A 16,323-nucleotide genomic window follows, 5' to 3' on the forward strand; every position below is an offset into this window, starting at 1 on the left:
ACTCTCCCATGCCCCTGTCCCCATAACTCACTCCAGAGGCAACAAGTAACATCAATAGACTGATACCGTGTGAGTGGGAGATCGGTGTCCATTAATTTTCCTAACTTTGAAGAACAGAAATCTCGAACGAGGGGGAAGAATGGTGTTCTTTCAAATAAGCAGAATAGGAATCCTGGATGGCGAAGAGCTCCGTGGAGCTCCAGGAATAGCAGGGACAGGTTGTTCTGTGCTCTCGGGTCCTGAACCAGTGTTTTAAACACCCGGCAACATTAACTTCACATCTTAATCAAGGTTGAGCCACTCTGGGCCGCCTTCAAAGCATTACCTCCCCAAGAATTCACTCCAAGTACCACAGAGCTTTTTTTTTTACGTCCTAGGCACCGCAAATTGCACTTAGCAACTACCCAACCATATTATTTCCTTCCTGCCTAATGTAATTTTTCTGTTTTTCTATATAAAGGACTTGAGCTATTTTTAAAAAATTATCCTCCCTCCTAAATGAACCTGGCTTTTATTTGTTTTTAACAATCAAACGAGCTAAGAACAAGAATGAGGCACTGCTTCCAACCGGCTTCTAAGTAACCAGATGTAAAGATTTTGTCCACAGCCATCATTTAAAATGGCAAGCTGTACCTTTAGGGACAGGGGCAGGAGGGGCAGGGGGGAAAGGAGGGCTTAGCCTGAAACCTAGGCCTGGCACTTTGTTCACTGGGCAAGGCTCACCTGTGTATGACATCACAGGCCATTCCTGCCTGGCGCTCGCTTCTTAGTGACTCACTCGCTTAGGCGGCCGATAATTGTTACGTAGGGATGAGGGAATCATGGAACGAGTCTGGCAAGAGCCTCACCCTCAAGGGCTTACAGTCTAGTGGAAGTTAAACAGATACACCCGATGATCTCAGTAATTCGTTGATTCCACAAATTATTATTTCATTTTTCAATAAATAATCATTGAACCTTTACTATATACGAGGTGCTGAGAATCATTTATTGGGCAAAACAGGCAAGATCCTTGCCTTCAAGGGCTTGCATTCAAGTGGGAGTTAAACAAATAAGACAGTCTCATAGAGTGATGCATGCTAAGAAAAATGTAGTGGGATGTTGTGATGGAGGAACTAAGGGTTGGAGGATGTCTAAGGAAGGGTGATGAGAGAAGGTGTCCCTCAGGGGTGACATCTGAGATAAGACCCATCTATAAACCCAGGGCCATGAAGTTTTCCCATCTGTTCCGACTAGGACCCATTCTTCCTAAATGCACCTTTCATTTGGGCATCAATCGCACTGTCTGATGTTAGTTTCTCCGTGTCTATGTATCTTCTGCCCACCTGGGGTCCTAACCGCGTGGAGGGCAAGAAGCATAAGCACAGAGCTGATTGGCTGGTGGGTTGGTGGGATTACTTTGGGGCCCCCACAGTCCGGGTTAAGAGAAGAGTTGGTTGGAACTTCGTAACGAGGTGCCGTGACAATTTGCTCACGCGCACACCACAGGACCGTCCGCGTGTGCGGGTTTACTGGACCCGTCTACAGGCCTGGCAGCATAAGGCGAGCCAGGAGCCGGGCGGGAAACTGCAGGCGAGGCGGGCAGGGCCAGCGCGCCCAGGCACCCGCTGGGCCCGGCCCAACTCTGTCCAGAGGTCAGCGCTCCCGGCGACGCCCGCGAGGGGGCAGCCGGCCGGTCGCATGCCGCGCCTGCGCAGCACAGCGCCTACGCCGGCGGCCCCGGGCGCTGCCCCCGGAACTGCGCCGGCGCGTTGCGCCCGGCGCTAAGGGGCGGGGTTTCGTTGCGCCGCGCGCAAGGCTGGGGCAAAACCCGGGCCGGGATAGGGCGCGGGGCAGCGCGTCGGGACGTCCCTCGCGTCGGGCCCGACGGCGCGTGCGCGCTGCGCGGCCGGCGGGGAGGCCTGGGGGGCGGGGCGGGGGCAAGTGTGGCTTTTTTGCCTCATTGTCCCCTAGCGCCGCCCGGACATCGCGCGGGCTGCCGGCACCATGAAGATCTGGACTTCAGAGCACGTCTTTGAGTAAGTTTGAGGAAATTGGGCCGGTCGGCGGGGCGCACGGGGCAACTGCAGGGTGGGGAGGGCAGGTTGGGCCGAGAGTGGTGGCGAGGCCGGGGCGCCCCTCAGGAAGCTTCCAGGCGTCGGGCCTAGTTGGGGGAGCTGGGCCCGAGCCCCGAGGGGCCCCGGGGGCGGGGACTCTCGGTCTGCCGTCCCGGAGCGGGTCCCCCGAGGAGGGAGCCCTCGGACTCCCAGTCCCCGCGGCCGCCCGGGCTGTGGGGGAGGCCCGGGACGGGCACTAGCGGCCCGCCCCCCAGGGAGGCCCCCTCCCCCCCCCCCCCAGGCTGGTGGGGGCGTCGCCCGGCACGAAGTCCTCGACTGCACTCGGGTGGCAGAGGGCCCTGCTTGTCACATCGGCCTTGCCAAACCCGGTGGGACGGGTCCCCCCACCCCGGCGGAACCCAGCGGGAAGGCGTGGGCGAGTCTCCTCGCCGGGCCACCTCGCCCGGCCACCTTTCGGGAGGAGGATGGTACCGGGTGAGGTCGGACGACCAGGAGGCGAAACTTTTCCGGCAGCTCGAGACCTGAGGAACAGAGCCTGAAAATTGGAGTCCAAGGTCCAGCTCTGGTTCCAGCAAACTGCGTGACCTTGGGTTCCCGTTTGCACCGGAGACACGGAAGATGACGGTGCCGTCAGGGCCTGCCACCAAGAGATGTCTTTGAGGCCACGCTCAGGGACATCTCTTGGTTGGAAAAAGTTCTTAGTAACAAAATAGGCCTTGACCCCACGTGGATGTTGGGAATGAAATTCCCTTTTGGTCCCGCCGTTCCGTATACAAACGAAGCAGGCGTTTAAGCAGCTATTATCATTTTTTGGGAAAAGAAACAATCCTAGTAGTTAATCCAGGGAAGCACTCCTCAGCGGGCTAATGCGTCTTCTTGTCACTCTTCTGAAATGCCACCGTTGTCCTACACACTGTTGTGATTTTACATTTGAATCCACCGCTGAGCTCTCTGCCCTCTGTTCCTCTGATCTTGTTATTGCCGCCACACTGTTTTAATTTTCATAGCTTCGAAGTATGTTTTAGTTCAGCCATTTGATCGTTTAAACCACGATCCCGAGGGCAGTTTTAAAAGAAGTTGTAAACTTTTTGCGTCCTCGGTGACCCACACCCATCCAAGAGTCCACCGGGTCCTGGAATGTATAGAATGTTAGAATCAGAGGGGAGATTTCCTCTTTCCCCAGTGCTGGCTCTCCTTCTGGGTAAAAAGGACCCTAGATTTGTGGTCTTTCTGCTGCTCCCTACCTGGTAACAGCCTTTACTACTCTGTTTCAGCCCTTGGCATCACGGATGGTGTTCGTTTGACGGTCTGCTTTTGGATGTCAGTGCTTCAGAAGTTCTTTGAAATTTGGAGTCCCCGCATCTCCCTAGAAATTTCTTCTCTCTGTCTTCCCTAACACTCCTCTCTGCTACCCTGTCTCTACTCTTTCTGCTCTTCTCGCCAGTGTTTCCCCCTGTTCCCCTAAATGTTCAAGGAGATTCTGTTATTGGCCTTCTCGTCTTGCCATTTCAGTCATTCCAATCTTTGTGCCACAGACCTCTCTGAGATTTGATGAGAGTGCTGGGACTCTCCTCCCAGAAGTAGACGTGTGCAAATAAAGGCTGTACGTGTCCTGGGAGCAGCAGCCCTGTCCCCGATTCTCCCCAAATAATCCGGACTTTTCGGTCAGGGTCCCAGCCGATACATCCATACTTAGGACGCCCAGATCTGTACCTTGGGCTCCAGCCTCTCTTGAACCTCAAATCCTCGTCTTCAGGTCTTCACCAGGCATCTCTGCTCACACGTCCTGTGGGCTCGCCAAACTCCGCCCTGAAATGGAAGTTACCATCTTCCCGCACAGATCTTACGTTGCCGTGTTTCCCATCGTGAGGGCTCTACTGTCTACAGTATCGAAAGTCCTCATTCCATGTCTTGCCCATATTTGTCCAGCACTTCCTTCTGAGACTTCACCTATAGTTGGCATCCAGGTGAAGCCATCCATTGACTCCTTCAACAGATAGGAATGTCTACTATGTGCCTGGGCTGTTCTTTGGTTACATTTTGGTAGATGAATCAAGACATCGTTGCTGCCTGGCTGGAGTTTTGTGTGTCCTTAAGTGTCTGCCCACCTCATTTTATAGGTGAAGGAACTGGGCAGGTGGGTAAGGTTCTGCCTGCCCTCTGGTGCCATTCTGAGTGTCTTTTCACATAATTACATTGGTAGGGTTCAGATTAATTGCTGGAAGACTGCTAGCATGCATCCTTTGTAATGTTTGAGCTGATTATGTTCCATAAAGCAGTCTCAGTTCAAGTTAAGTCAACACCGATGTTTTCAGGTTGGCTCACGGAAGACAAGGACTCTATTACAAATAATACGTAACCACCCTGAAGCCATGCAATTATTAATTTTTTGGAGGGAATCGGGGGAAGAGATAAGTGCAAGGAAGCCAGCTAACCGTGGTATATGACTAGATGGAGACAGGGACAGGGTTCATCTGATTTTCATTTTAGATAGTTGCCTTGGTAACCATCCGAGTGCTCGGCCTGTATCACTTCTATGTGTGCGGACCGTTGAGATTTATGAAGTAGCTCCCCTTATATACCTGCACTGTTTGCCAAATACAGCTTGAGATTAAAAACAGAGTGGGGTTCGTTTATACAATGGCAAAGATGAAAACATTAGAAGTAATGTCACCGGTTGTCCAGGGTTCTGGGAAATGCATGGTGTTGACATTTCCCTGCTGTTGGCAAGGAGGCGGCATCAGGCTTGGTTCTCTGAAAAGCTGAACCAGATTAATGGCCTCCCTCCCTCTTCTGCTTTTAGAAAGAGAAAAAGTAATGCTGTGTGGTTTATGGGTAAATGTGGTGAAACATCATCTCCAGACCTCTTTTTCCTTTCAGCGAAGACAAGCGCACAGATAGGGTAGCATCAGACTGCCGGTGGGCCCGGTCACCTCTCACCCCCCCCTTGTCCTTAATAAGGGGCTCCTTGGAGGAGGATGGCTCCTGTAGCAGCATCACCTTCGTACAGGTTGTGAAGCGAACACGTGCGCATCACATTTTGAATCATCCAAGCACGTGTGCTTTTTCAAGAAGACAATAACTGAGAGAGAATATTAGGAGAGAGTGTGTTAGGAGCACCTTAAAAACACTTTGTGGTAGTGTGTGACCTTTTCAAAACAAATCAGAATCACTCCTTTGACGAAGGCAATAAAGAAAGATTGACTGGAGGGGCCACTATTTTTTATTACCTTAATCTAGAGAAGAATACGTTTTTTTAATATTACGGTATTCAAATCCATAAAGCTCTGGATCTTCTTGTAATCCCTAAAAGAATTTATGGCGTCTATAAGTTCGTTAACTTTTGTTAACTTCTTTATAACTCTAGGGACTTGGGACCAGGCAAAAGAATAAATGGTATGATAACAATTTTTGCTGCTTGTTTTCATAGAACACATTTTGTAAATACATTGTTATGAATCAGTGGTTCTTAGCAACAGGATTCGCATGTGAAAGTGAACACGGGTAAATAGGAAAGATTGTGTGCGAAACTGTACTGTAATGCATCATCGGCTCTGTTTATCTTTATGGACATCACTTGTACCACGTAACAGCCCGTGTGCTTCAAAAAATACTGATTTCCGTACATGTTTAAAATGTAGATTGAGCTCCCCAAATCATCTTTCGCTCGGTGTTTCAGAAAATAATTTTCCCTAGTTAAATTAATTAAACTTCAACTGTAAAGAATGATTTGCTGGGTTATGAAAATGGTTTAGCTTATATGCGTCTGTTTTCAAGCATTTGGTTTTCTTGGTTCCTGTCCACAGCCACCCTTGGGAAACCGTTACAACAGCTGCAATGCAGAAATACCCAAACCCTATGAACCCGAGTGTGGTTGGGGTGGACGTACTGGACAGACATATAGATCCCTCTGGAAAGTTGCACAGCCATAGACTTCTCAGCACAGAGTGGGGACTGCCTTCTATTGTGAAATCTGTAAGTGCGTCTTTATTCCTGTGGAAATGTGACTGCTGTAGAGAAGTTTTCTAAACCACATTATAATTTCAAATAGGTTGTGGGAGCCGATTCTGAGTGTCATTTTCGCATCAGTTCAAATTGTATTATAATAAACTTGAGTTATGAGTGTATAATGAATTGGAAATATTATTACAGTCTTCATGAAGGCACCCGATAAAACCTCCTGAAGGAAGCCGGCTAATGCTCTGTAATCTAAAAGGAGTTCTGCTCTGCTCCTCCTGCATTGGCCGGCAGCTCCAGGCCCGTAGTAAGGTCTGGAAGCGGTGGGCTGGTGGTGGTGGTTAGCTGTGCCCGCCGTGGTCAGTGGTGGCTCGTGCACATTGAGCGAAGAGCCTGTCCTCAGACTTTGCTCTCGCCACCTTTCTTCCAAGGTCTGACACTCCTCCCCGTATGTTTGAAAACAGAATTCTATTCCTTTACATGTGAGCAGGCTTTCAGTAAGAAACCGGAATGCCAGATCATTACAGTGGGAAAGAGTTCTGGCATAATGAATGGACTCTGTTTCCTTTAGAGTTTCTCCTTATGGAAGATAGATCCACTCAGAAAACCGAAGGGCCCATTTTTCAACAGGAATGTACTGATGGCTTCCTTGGTACGAACCACCGTGTTCAGTAGTGAGGACACAGAAATGAGCAAGGTCGGGGGGTGGTCTGGGGTCTCAGCCCAGCGGGTGATGTCGGATGTGATGCATTATCCTCCGTCATGAAATGGCCATTTTTCTCCCTGGAGAACCAAGCCACGGCACCGTCTCCCTCAGACTGCTCTAGCAAAGCCTCGACAGAGACTCTTGAGCTCTCGTTTTTCTAGACGCCGTGTTTACCCAGATATTCTGATTTCCATGTTTCGGGCTCAGTGCCCCGTTGTCACACCTTGGTGGTTTCAGGGTCTGCTTTATACTGTGTGCGTTCTCCCTGGGCTGGTCGCTAATTGCCTCTGGGAAGGGTTTTGTGTGTCTGTTGGTCCCCTCTCATTCATGGCGCATGAACTCTCGTGACCCTCAAACGGGCCTCCTTTCTGACCTTTGATTCCTCCTGTTGTTTAGGAAGCAGATTTTTCAGTTCGAGATGTTAACAGGTCTCTGCCTTGAAATAAAACATTGGTTTACTTGTTAAGAAACCCTTCCTCCTCTGATTACTAATTGTGAATGTTCTTTTTAGCTTATTGGTGCAGCAAGAACAAAAACATACGTGCAAGAACATTCTGTAGTTGATCCCGTAGACAGAACAATGGAACTTAAATCTACTAATGTAAGTTTGAGCTCCCTTTTAATTTAAAACTATTCGGCTTAATGTGGGGGGGGCGGTGGTCTCTGTTATAGTTGATACACAGGCGCATGTATACTCTTCAACAGGAAATCAGTGCTCATGTGCTGCATTGTCTTTCCTGTTTGCAGCCTCGAGCTTTCCTGCTCCCCTGAGCCCACTGATTATTTCTAGGGGTCAGCACTCAATAAATTGAATTCGGGATCATGTGCATATTGTGACGATAATACTTTTGTTATGTTATTTTTTTAATAAAAAGAAAGCAGTGAATGGTGAAATTTAAGTTCCGGATTTGCAGTATATCAAAGTGATTTATTTGTGTATTTACCTAGCAGGATTTGGGCTTGTGAGTTAATTTGGGGAATGTTTTTAATCTTGGTTTCCAAAATGGTTTGATTTTTTTCTTTTTCATTCTGTAGATTTCATTTACAAATATGGTTTCAGTAGATGAGAGACTCATATACAAACCACATCCTCAGGACCCAGGAAAGTGAGTAAAAAAATGTTTTGACAAACTTATTTTACAGGGTGTTTGAATTTTTTATTCAAGTCATATATTTCTTTGAAAAATGCAAGGTCATCCTGAAGCTGTGTGGATGTGTTTTGTTCCAGAACTGTTTTGACTCAAGAAGCCATAATCACCGTGAAAGGAGTCAGTCTCAGCAGTTACCTTGAAGGACTAATGGCGAGTACGATATCTTCAAATGCTAATAAAGTAAGTCAGGCTGCTCCCTAGTTGCTGTTACTCCTGGGTTTGGGTTTCCTTTCTTGGAAGAGCTTGGTACCGAACGTGTGTCTGTCCTGGAAAACGGATTCTGAACCATGATGCGGTGAGCATCCGTAAAGGCCGTTTTTTGCACAGTAGGGTCTAGCCCCACTGGGTTTACGTGCAGACTGTAACTCTTACCAGCCTTTCAACCTTGGACAGTTAGGTTAACCTTCCCGTGCCTCGGTTTCCCATCTGTGAAGTGGAGGTCAGTTAGCCATCTTAACCGGGTTGGGCATGAAGAGTAAATGAGATGAGACAACGTATGGAAAGCGCATGTGGCCCAGGGCCCAGCATGTGGGAAGTGCTTGATGATGCGTCACTGTGTGCCTTTGTTTAAAACACCCAATTCTCAACCCTTTTCATTATTGTCTCCTCCCAACAACCCCCAGGTCCATCACAGACCTTTTTTTCTCTAACAGCCACCAGCTCATGAAAGTATTTAACACTCAACACCATGGATAGATGGATATGCTTTGTACCTAAAAAGAGTGAGATTTTTCCACCTCCCCCAACCCGCAACTGATTTTTGCCCCTTGGAGAATGCATGATTTAAAACAAAATAAGTTTAGAGAAAGAGGTACATAATGCACTCTTCTATAACACATGTTTACTATACTTACTTGGCAGTCAAAAGATATTTCTAGCTGCATTCTCCGTGCCAGGCAGAGGGCTAGGCTAGACTAGGGATACAGCAGGGGACAAAACAAGTATGGTCCCTGCCCTCGTGGAACTAAGAAGAAGTCAACATTAATCACACGTCATTAGGAAAGGAAAGGTACAAAAAGACATGAGTATTTAACGAGTGTTGTGTTGAGTGCTGAAGGAGGGGCATGTTGGTTGTGAGGGGGATGCTAGGAAGCATTTCCAGCAGAGGAACTACATGTGCAAAGGGCCTGAGACAGAGGAAGCATGAAGTGCCCCCTCTTTTTCTCAAGGAACTGCATCAAGCACCAGGAGAGAATGGTTGAAGAAAAAGTCAGGGACCAGCTCTTTCAGGGCCTCTTGCAGGATTTTGGTTTAAAATAAGGACATAAAAAGAAAAACCGAGTTTGACCTTTTGGCCCCCAAGAAAGGGACCGCTCTAATCAGAAATAAGTAAACCATCACTATCATTTAATTGTAGGTTCTTTTGAGAACATCTTTTGCATGCAAAAGAAAAAGCAGTTTATAGATCAATCTAGTTGCCCAAAGCATTCGATAATTTGGTAAATAATATTAAAGAACAAAAAGTAAGGACAGGGGCGCCTGAGTGGCTCAGTCGCTTAAGCCTCCGGCTTCCGCTCAGGTCACGATGTCATGGTTCACGAGTTCGAGCTCCGCGTCAGGCTCTGCTGACAGCTCGGAGCCTGGAGCCTGCTTCGGATTCTGTGTGTCTCTCTCTCTGCCCCTCCCCTGCTCATGCTCTGTCTCTCTGTCTCTCTCCAGAATAAATAAACATTAAAAAAAAAAAAAAGCAAGGACAAAAACTGTCCATCCCGGTGAAGTTTAGTTACATTTGTAATGCTCCTTGTTACTTCCTGATGTGCCATTTATGTGATACGTGCCTTCGCTCTCACTTGGTGAGAACAGATGTATTGAATTTTTTTTTAAGGGCCGAGAAGCGATGGAGTGGGTAATACATAAGTTAAATGCCGAGATTGAAGAATTGGCGGCTTCGGCGAGAGGGAGCATAAGGACACCGATGGCAGCGGCGGCATTTGTAGAGAAGTGAGGATCGAAGCCCCCACGCCCCCCCCAGGTCTCTGCAAGCTGGCAATGTATTTATTTGTTATTTAAAAAAATAAAACTATATTTTAGGTAGGATTTTTTTTTTTTTTAAGCTGAAGGAAAGCTATATGACTTTGGATCAAAACAAAGAGGTGCGGGGTTTCTAAATACCAGGGATCATCCAGGAGTAGTACGGTTTGAACTGACCATCTAATTGTGAGGATTCTAGTATTTATGTGAAAATTTAACAATTTTTGAAAAGTACTTGGAAAATCTCATTGGCGCGTTAAATCTCCCTTGAGGTAGTATTTTAAAGCTTTTCGTGCGTTGGAACTCTACCTAGCTTTGGACCAACCCCAGAACAAAGCAGAGCCGTCTAAGTTCACGCAGTTACCCCGCTGCGGTAAACTTCGCGAGCTGGCGTGAGAGGGTGCTCTTTAAAAGGAGAAATTACATAGTTTTAAAAGGACATGCTAATTTGTGTAAAATAACTTGCTCTGCTATAAACCATCATTAAAAAATCACAGTGTTTGGTTTTGGTACTTCAATGACATTTTCGGAGTGAAAATTATCACTAAAAGAATATATGACTCCCAACAGCAACAGAAAGGATTTCATCGTATTAAAGAGTACTGTGTTAATTTGCCAAAGTTTTGTAACTTAGGGAAAGGTATCACCTCCCTTGGATTTGTACCTTATGACTTGGCGTGCTCTCCCGTGGGCTGGTGATGTTCACTGAAAAAATAAAGTCATTACCGAAATCCTGCAGCACTCCAAACTGAAACAGAACAGCTGTACACATCTTCTAGCATTTCACATTTGCCTAACTTACAAATTGCCGTGTGTCAAAATCCTGGCTCCGTAATTGCTAAAGCATGATATGTCAGGTTATTTGAATATAATTACTTTTTGAAGTACTTGTGACCACAAAACATCTTTTTTACATGAAGAGCTGTACGTCATTTGAAATTACTCAAACCGATGTCTTCCTGAAGCATAAATCCTGGGTACTCAGTGTTTTTAGTAATATGGTGGGGGCGGAGGGGAAGAAAAAAAGAATAATAATGAGAAAAGAAGCATTGACCTAAACCAACCACTATGTGAATTGCTTTGCAGCTTTTATTTATGGGAAATCCTTACTTTGGATACCACAGGGCAGCTGCGGTCTGAAAATGTATTTCCCATTTTGTAGGCAGGCAGTTCCCAACCAGTAAATAATATCTTTGATACGTGCAGTTGTTGCATACAGAGTATTTTTCGTAGAAGGTGATTAGCTCTTGTCTTTATTTTACAATGCTTAATGTAATAAACTCCTCAGGTTTCCTGGAAAAGAAACCAGTTAATATATGTACATAAACCACAGAAATACTATAGCAAACTATTTAAAAATTAGTGTTTTTCTACTCAAAGTATTGTTTAGCTTAAGACTTCTTAGGACTTTTGTAAAAGCAACTGAAATCCAATAAGGTTTTTGATTATTTTTTGTAACCGGAGATGATTTTTACAATTGAAATAACATTTCAGTTAAACAAAACATTGGAAAATATTGATATTCGATTTAAAAGTTGCCTTGTATAATTTCTGTAAATTATGCTTGTAAAAAAAAGGTGTAATGCCCTAATGATAAAACGATTTCTGAACAAATTTTTTTCCTGTTTGATTTTTTTTTTAACTCTGACCTAATGATAAAATTCTAGAAATTTTCATTTTCCAGTGTAGTTACTTTCAGTGAAATAGCTGGTAGTTTGTGGCTTTTACCTTTTAAAATACAAATATACAGCAAGTAGAGGTGTTTGAGAGATTAAACTGGACGGTGTTCACAGATTAGACTCGGGGACCATGGAGCATCTTATCCTATTTAATATTAAAAATGGAAGTTATATTAAGAAAAGCCTTTCTTCCTGAAAACTTTTAACTATGATGTGTTTCCTGATGATAATTTCTTTTTAATCACTGTGAAGCGCAAGAGAGATTTTGTTCCTCCTGCGAATGCACTGGGTCACCTGCCCCCACCCCCCCACCTCCGTCCCCGCGCGCCGCCAGCAAGGCCCTGGGCCGTCCTGTCGCACGTCGGGGGACCACCCCGAAAGCCAAGGCTGTGTCAGGGCCGAGGTTCGCTTTTGATCCCTGCCTCTCGGGGGTGGGGGCTTAAGGGTTCCGTGCCGACGTCCGGGCGGGGCCGTGACCCCGGCGGGGGGGGATGTTGAGGTGGGGGCCGTGTCCCGCGCTGCCCCCAGCTGCCCTCTTCACCCGGCCGCGTCGGCCGGGGCACTACGGAAGCCTGCGGGGAACACGCTCGGGACTCCCGCGGAGCCAATCGGGGGGCGCTGCCGGCCGTCCCGCCCGGGGATTGGCACGCGAGGCCCCGGCCGCGCGTCCCCATTGGCTCCCGGCGTCGGGGGGATTCCGCGGCGGGGCAGCAGGGGCTGCTCGGGCCGGCGGGCGGGGCAAGAGGAGGCGGGATTGGCAGGTCCGGAGTCCCGCCTCTTCCGGTTCACAGGCTTGACCTTCCTGCAGCTGGGCCGCGTACCGGGCCGACATTGAGGCGTCCTCGCGATTTGGCCCGACTCGCCCACTCTCGTGACATCATGGTGGCGTACTGGCGACAGGCTGGACTCAGGTAGGCCCGCGCCTGGGGGGCGGGGGCCGGCGGCGCGGCCGGGGGTCGGAGGTCGCGCCAGCGCGGCGGGGGTCGCGGCCGGGGGAGCGCGGCTCCAAGATGGCGGCCGGGGCGGCCTCGAGCGTGCGGGGCGCGTGGCCTGTGCCGCGGGCCGAGCACCTACGCTCGTCCCCTTGGGGGTGCGGCCGCGCCCCCACGAGCGCCCCGGGTGAACGCGAGGCGCGCCGACGCCGGGAGCCGCGTGCAGGGTCCTCGTGCCCCTACCCGGCGCTGCCAGCGCCCCGGCCCTCTGCCCAGCACGCACATGCCTGTGCTTCCTGCCCGGTGAAACGGGGGAAGGCCCCTGTACACTGGAGAGCGCTGCACGCAGGGGGGCGGTGCTCCTGCGAGGCTCACGTACTGACGCGACTGAAGACACGACCTTTAGTGACATGGGGGCACCAGCGGTGCGGCCTTCGCACCCGAGCTCTTTGTGCCCTCGATGGACCTAGTGCTTGTGACTTGCCCAGAGGGACACCTTCTAGTGGGCCCATGACTGGGACAGCTGAGCAGCCCAGCAGGTGCCTGACCTGGGGGGGGGGGGGGTGAGCACGGATCTGTGGCCTTGGAAGGATGATAGTCCCAGTAACGGGTGCCATTGAATCAAGCACCTACTCTGTGACAGGTGTGCTGGGCCCTGCCCCTCACACTTGTGTCTCCTCCCATCCACCAGTGGGGCCAGCAATATTAGTCTTCTATTTTATTCTCGTTTCTACAGGTGGATAAAGTAGCCGGAAAGATTAAGCAGCCTGAAGGTCAACCCAATTAGTCACAGTGCAGACAGGCGTTGGAACGCCTGCTTCTGGCCCAGAAAACAAATCTGAAACATGAGAAAATAGACAGCAGCAGCCCCCCCCCTCCCCCCGCCTTCCTGTTTTCAAAAAGTATAAAGACTGAACTGACATCTTTTGGAAAATAAGATGTTGATGGGAGTCCATCTACCAAACAGGAAGCAGGCTGTTAGATCTTTTGTTAGAATTGATGATGTTCTCAAAGAGCTTTTAGGTTTAATTTAGAAACCTTGATTGGGAAGTATCTTCAACGGCAGACTTACGAAACAAAATCCAGTATTCTCCAGAAAACCTTTAAATAATTACTCCGAGGAAGAACTGCTGAATTCAAAATAGTTTTTCTCTTTTAATTTTATGTATTTTACCTTGTAAGAATAACATGCGTAAAGAAAAAATCTCGAGTAGAGACATGGGGGGAAATGCCCCTTCTATCAGAGCCTCTCATAACATTTTAGTCTATTTCCTCTGCTATAGGATTTTTTAAAATACGTGTGAGTCTTTTATTTTAAATGAACAGGTATTAAATGGGTACAAAGAAGAGAAACCAAGATTAGCCATGCAAACACCAAGATTAAGACTTTAGTACATTTCTTTCTAGTCTTTTACTCTGTATAGATTCCTTCTGGCACTAGTGAATTTTAAATCCAGTTCAACTATACTGTACAACCAAACCAAAAGTTAACGTATGGGAAGAAAAAAATCACAGTAACACAACCAGTCCGGCTGGATCATTGGTAATTAATTGTATGTTGTCTCTGATATCCTCCCAGCTACATCCGATACTCCCAGATTTGTGCAAAGGCAGTGAGAGATGCGCTGAAGACAGAATTCAAAGCAAATGCCGAGAAGACTTCTGGCAGCACCGTAAAAATTGTGAAAGTGAAGAAGGAGTAATCTGTAAGTTACTGACTTATTAGAAGACCTGCATCTTAAGTTCTTAGAGCACTTGAAACAAAAGTAATTTTAGTTTTTCAATTCTGCCCATTTTTCGTCCAACCAGTACATTTACGTGTTAGTTCTTGGGGTAGTAATTTAAAGCACAGAGGTGATACAAGCGCCGCGGCATCATAAAAGAATCTCGTTTCAGGCCCTGACAAGCAGAAGTAATTGGCACATTGATTTTCAGCTCATTTAGCAATGCTTAGGTAGAGAGCCATCTTATTTTAATTAAACCTGTTTCATTTGTCTGCACAACATCAAATAATTTGGAGGATAAACTCCCCGCTTTTGTAATTGCCGTCAGAGTTATGTAACAGTTCAGGGGCATGACAAATTACAGTGCTCTGCGTCTTTATTTCCCCCACGTCTGCCAGTGTTCTCACAAAGGACTGCTTCCTGAACATCAGGGCTGCAAGTACAGGCCAGGGTCCTGCTAAGTTATCGAGCAGCAGAATCCAAGACCCTGCAGTGAAAACTGCTTTTGCTAAATGTATTATTCTTTCTGAGTGCTTGGTTCGTTTTACTTTTCCAGAGATGTCGGTCATGTAGAGTTACATCCTGTGCAGTAAAAGACAGTTTCGTACACTTGATAAGTTCTGACTCTTCGCTCCAAACTGCTAAAGTGACGTGATCTCTCAACCTTTTTCTTGACGTTGTTATTTCAAAGATAAGCAAGGCAAATAACCAGAGAGCTGTTTTTCAGACTTAATTTTCTTGTTTTGCTTTAAAAAGGGCTTCAGACCTGCAGTAGCAGAGAAATGTGATAAATATTCATCCTTTGGCAGCTTGTGGTTATGAGCAATTTTACTTATTGGAACTGTCTCCCCTAAGCACTTTTCATTTTCATTTTGAATTAGTAAATATTTTATCATGAGTCTGGAGATGCGGTGTTTTAGCCCTTCTTCTAAGCCCTTCTTCTAGGGGCTCTCTGTCTCCCCTCATAATTCTAAGTAATGAGACCTGGTCTTACATTGGGTTGTTTTGTCTTAAAAGTGACCTGGCTGCCAAAGTCACTGAGCCTCTGCAGCATGGCCAAGCCACGCTGCGCATCGCGCTCCCTTGACCTTGTGGTGTCCTTGGGGTCAGAAAGTAGTATCCAGATCCAGTAGAACAAAACGGCTCTCCCGAGGTCCTGCAGGGGATGACCCCAGCCCATCAGCACAGGGGGCTTTTAGTGTCTTTTGAAAGGCCGAGTAGTTTCTTTATTGCTAGGAGAGAACTTGGTTCTACTTAGAAGGGAAGTTCCTGTGCAGCTGAGGCAGTGCACGTGAACCAGCACTTTCTACAGCCAAGAGCCAAGGGTCAGCATTAGCCACGTGAAGTGACGCCAGAGTTATCTTAGGTCATGACAAGGAAGTCACTGCCACGGTCGTGCCGGACAGTTAAAACACAAAGAACTCGCAACTGTTGCATTTTCTTTTTTCCTCCCAGACCCGCCCAGAGCTTGAAATGCTGCATTTTCAAGGTGAAGATGTGTGGGTATATGCTATGGCCGACTGGAAACCACCTCCCTTCGTCAAAAAACAAAACAAAAAAAACCCTGTCTTGTTCTAGATGGACGATGCCAATAAATTGAAGTATGGTCCACTCCTGCTGTTGGTGTTTGTTTTCCTTCAGGCTTTTTCTTCAGAGGGACTCTGCGTACCTGCAGCATATGACCTCACGAGCCAGAGTCTCTTAAGTTGGGGCAAGCAGCTGTGGTATCTAGTGAGCTGAGGGATGCCGGAACCATGTTTTAAATGTCTCGGGATAGAAAGTTCTCTTTTTTGTGATGTCACTTAACAAAAGGAGCCTCTTGGTGAGGCTTTCACCGTCCCTTATCTTTGAACTACGAAATCACGTCAGAGTGGCGGATGGGTTATAATGAAAATAATTGCTAAAAGCATAGATTAGAAGAGAAGACACTACAGTGTGGTCTTTTTTTTTTTTTTTTTTTTATTGTACACTTAACACCTGTGGAGAAGAATTACTAATGTCGGGATTTAAGCAAGAAACGTGCTTCACATGGTCTTGTGGGTGAATCTGTGTCCTGGGAGCACTTCGCACGGGGAGTGGGGCAGAGCCTTTCAGTAACTCGCTCCTCAGAGCTGAAGTTAAATCTTGTAAGATTCTTGCCTGCAGG

The 16,323-nt window shown here is 47.4% G+C and overlaps 2 protein-coding genes across 2 annotated transcripts; both read left to right on the forward strand.

The window, feature by feature from the left end:
* The first annotated feature begins 1,909 nt into the window (after positions 1-1,909).
* Positions 1,910-11,456, forward strand: PRELID3B (PRELI domain containing 3B). The gene is made up of 6 exons (XM_047068970.1): positions 1,910-2,018; positions 5,864-6,032; positions 7,232-7,321; positions 7,756-7,826; positions 7,949-8,051; positions 9,697-11,456. The coding sequence occupies exons 1-6, from the start codon at positions 1,987-1,989 to the stop codon at positions 9,814-9,816; spliced, it is 585 nt and encodes a 194-aa protein (XP_046924926.1). The 5' UTR covers positions 1,910-1,986; the 3' UTR covers positions 9,817-11,456.
* An 845-nt stretch (positions 11,457-12,301) lies between these two features.
* On the forward strand, positions 12,302-15,788 carry ATP5F1E (ATP synthase F1 subunit epsilon). Its single transcript, XM_047067578.1, has 3 exons — positions 12,302-12,432; positions 14,033-14,159; positions 15,633-15,788. Exons 1-2 carry the CDS (start codon positions 12,401-12,403, stop codon positions 14,154-14,156), a joined length of 156 nt encoding a protein of 51 aa, XP_046923534.1. The 5' UTR covers positions 12,302-12,400; the 3' UTR covers positions 14,157-14,159; positions 15,633-15,788.
* Positions 15,789-16,323: the final 535 nt, after the last annotated feature.

The sequence above is a fragment of the Lynx rufus genome, unplaced genomic scaffold (genome assembly GCF_022079265.1).
Source record: "Lynx rufus isolate CCGP_SWC_20201006 ecotype Redwood Valley unplaced genomic scaffold, mLynRuf1.p SCAF_8, whole genome shotgun sequence".
NCBI classification, from domain to species: Eukaryota; Metazoa; Chordata; class Mammalia; order Carnivora; family Felidae; genus Lynx; species Lynx rufus.

Bases quoted from the DNA above. Each gene is read 5' to 3' on its own strand.
- PRELID3B (XM_047068970.1), top strand. From the start codon at position 1,987: ATGAAGATCTGGACTTCAGAGCACGTCTTTGA. The intron at 2,019-5,863 runs GTAAGTTTGAGG...TCCTGTCCACAG, and splicing joins ACTTCAGAGCACGTCTTTGA to CCACCCTTGGGAAACCGTTA. The intron at 8,052-9,696 runs GTAAGTCAGGCT...TTTTTTTTTAAG, and splicing joins TATCTTCAAATGCTAATAAA to GGCCGAGAAGCGATGGAGTG.
- ATP5F1E (XM_047067578.1), top strand. From the start codon at position 12,401: ATGGTGGCGTACTGGCGACAGGCTGGACTCAG. The intron at 12,433-14,032 runs GTAGGCCCGCGC...ATATCCTCCCAG, and splicing joins TGGCGACAGGCTGGACTCAG to CTACATCCGATACTCCCAGA.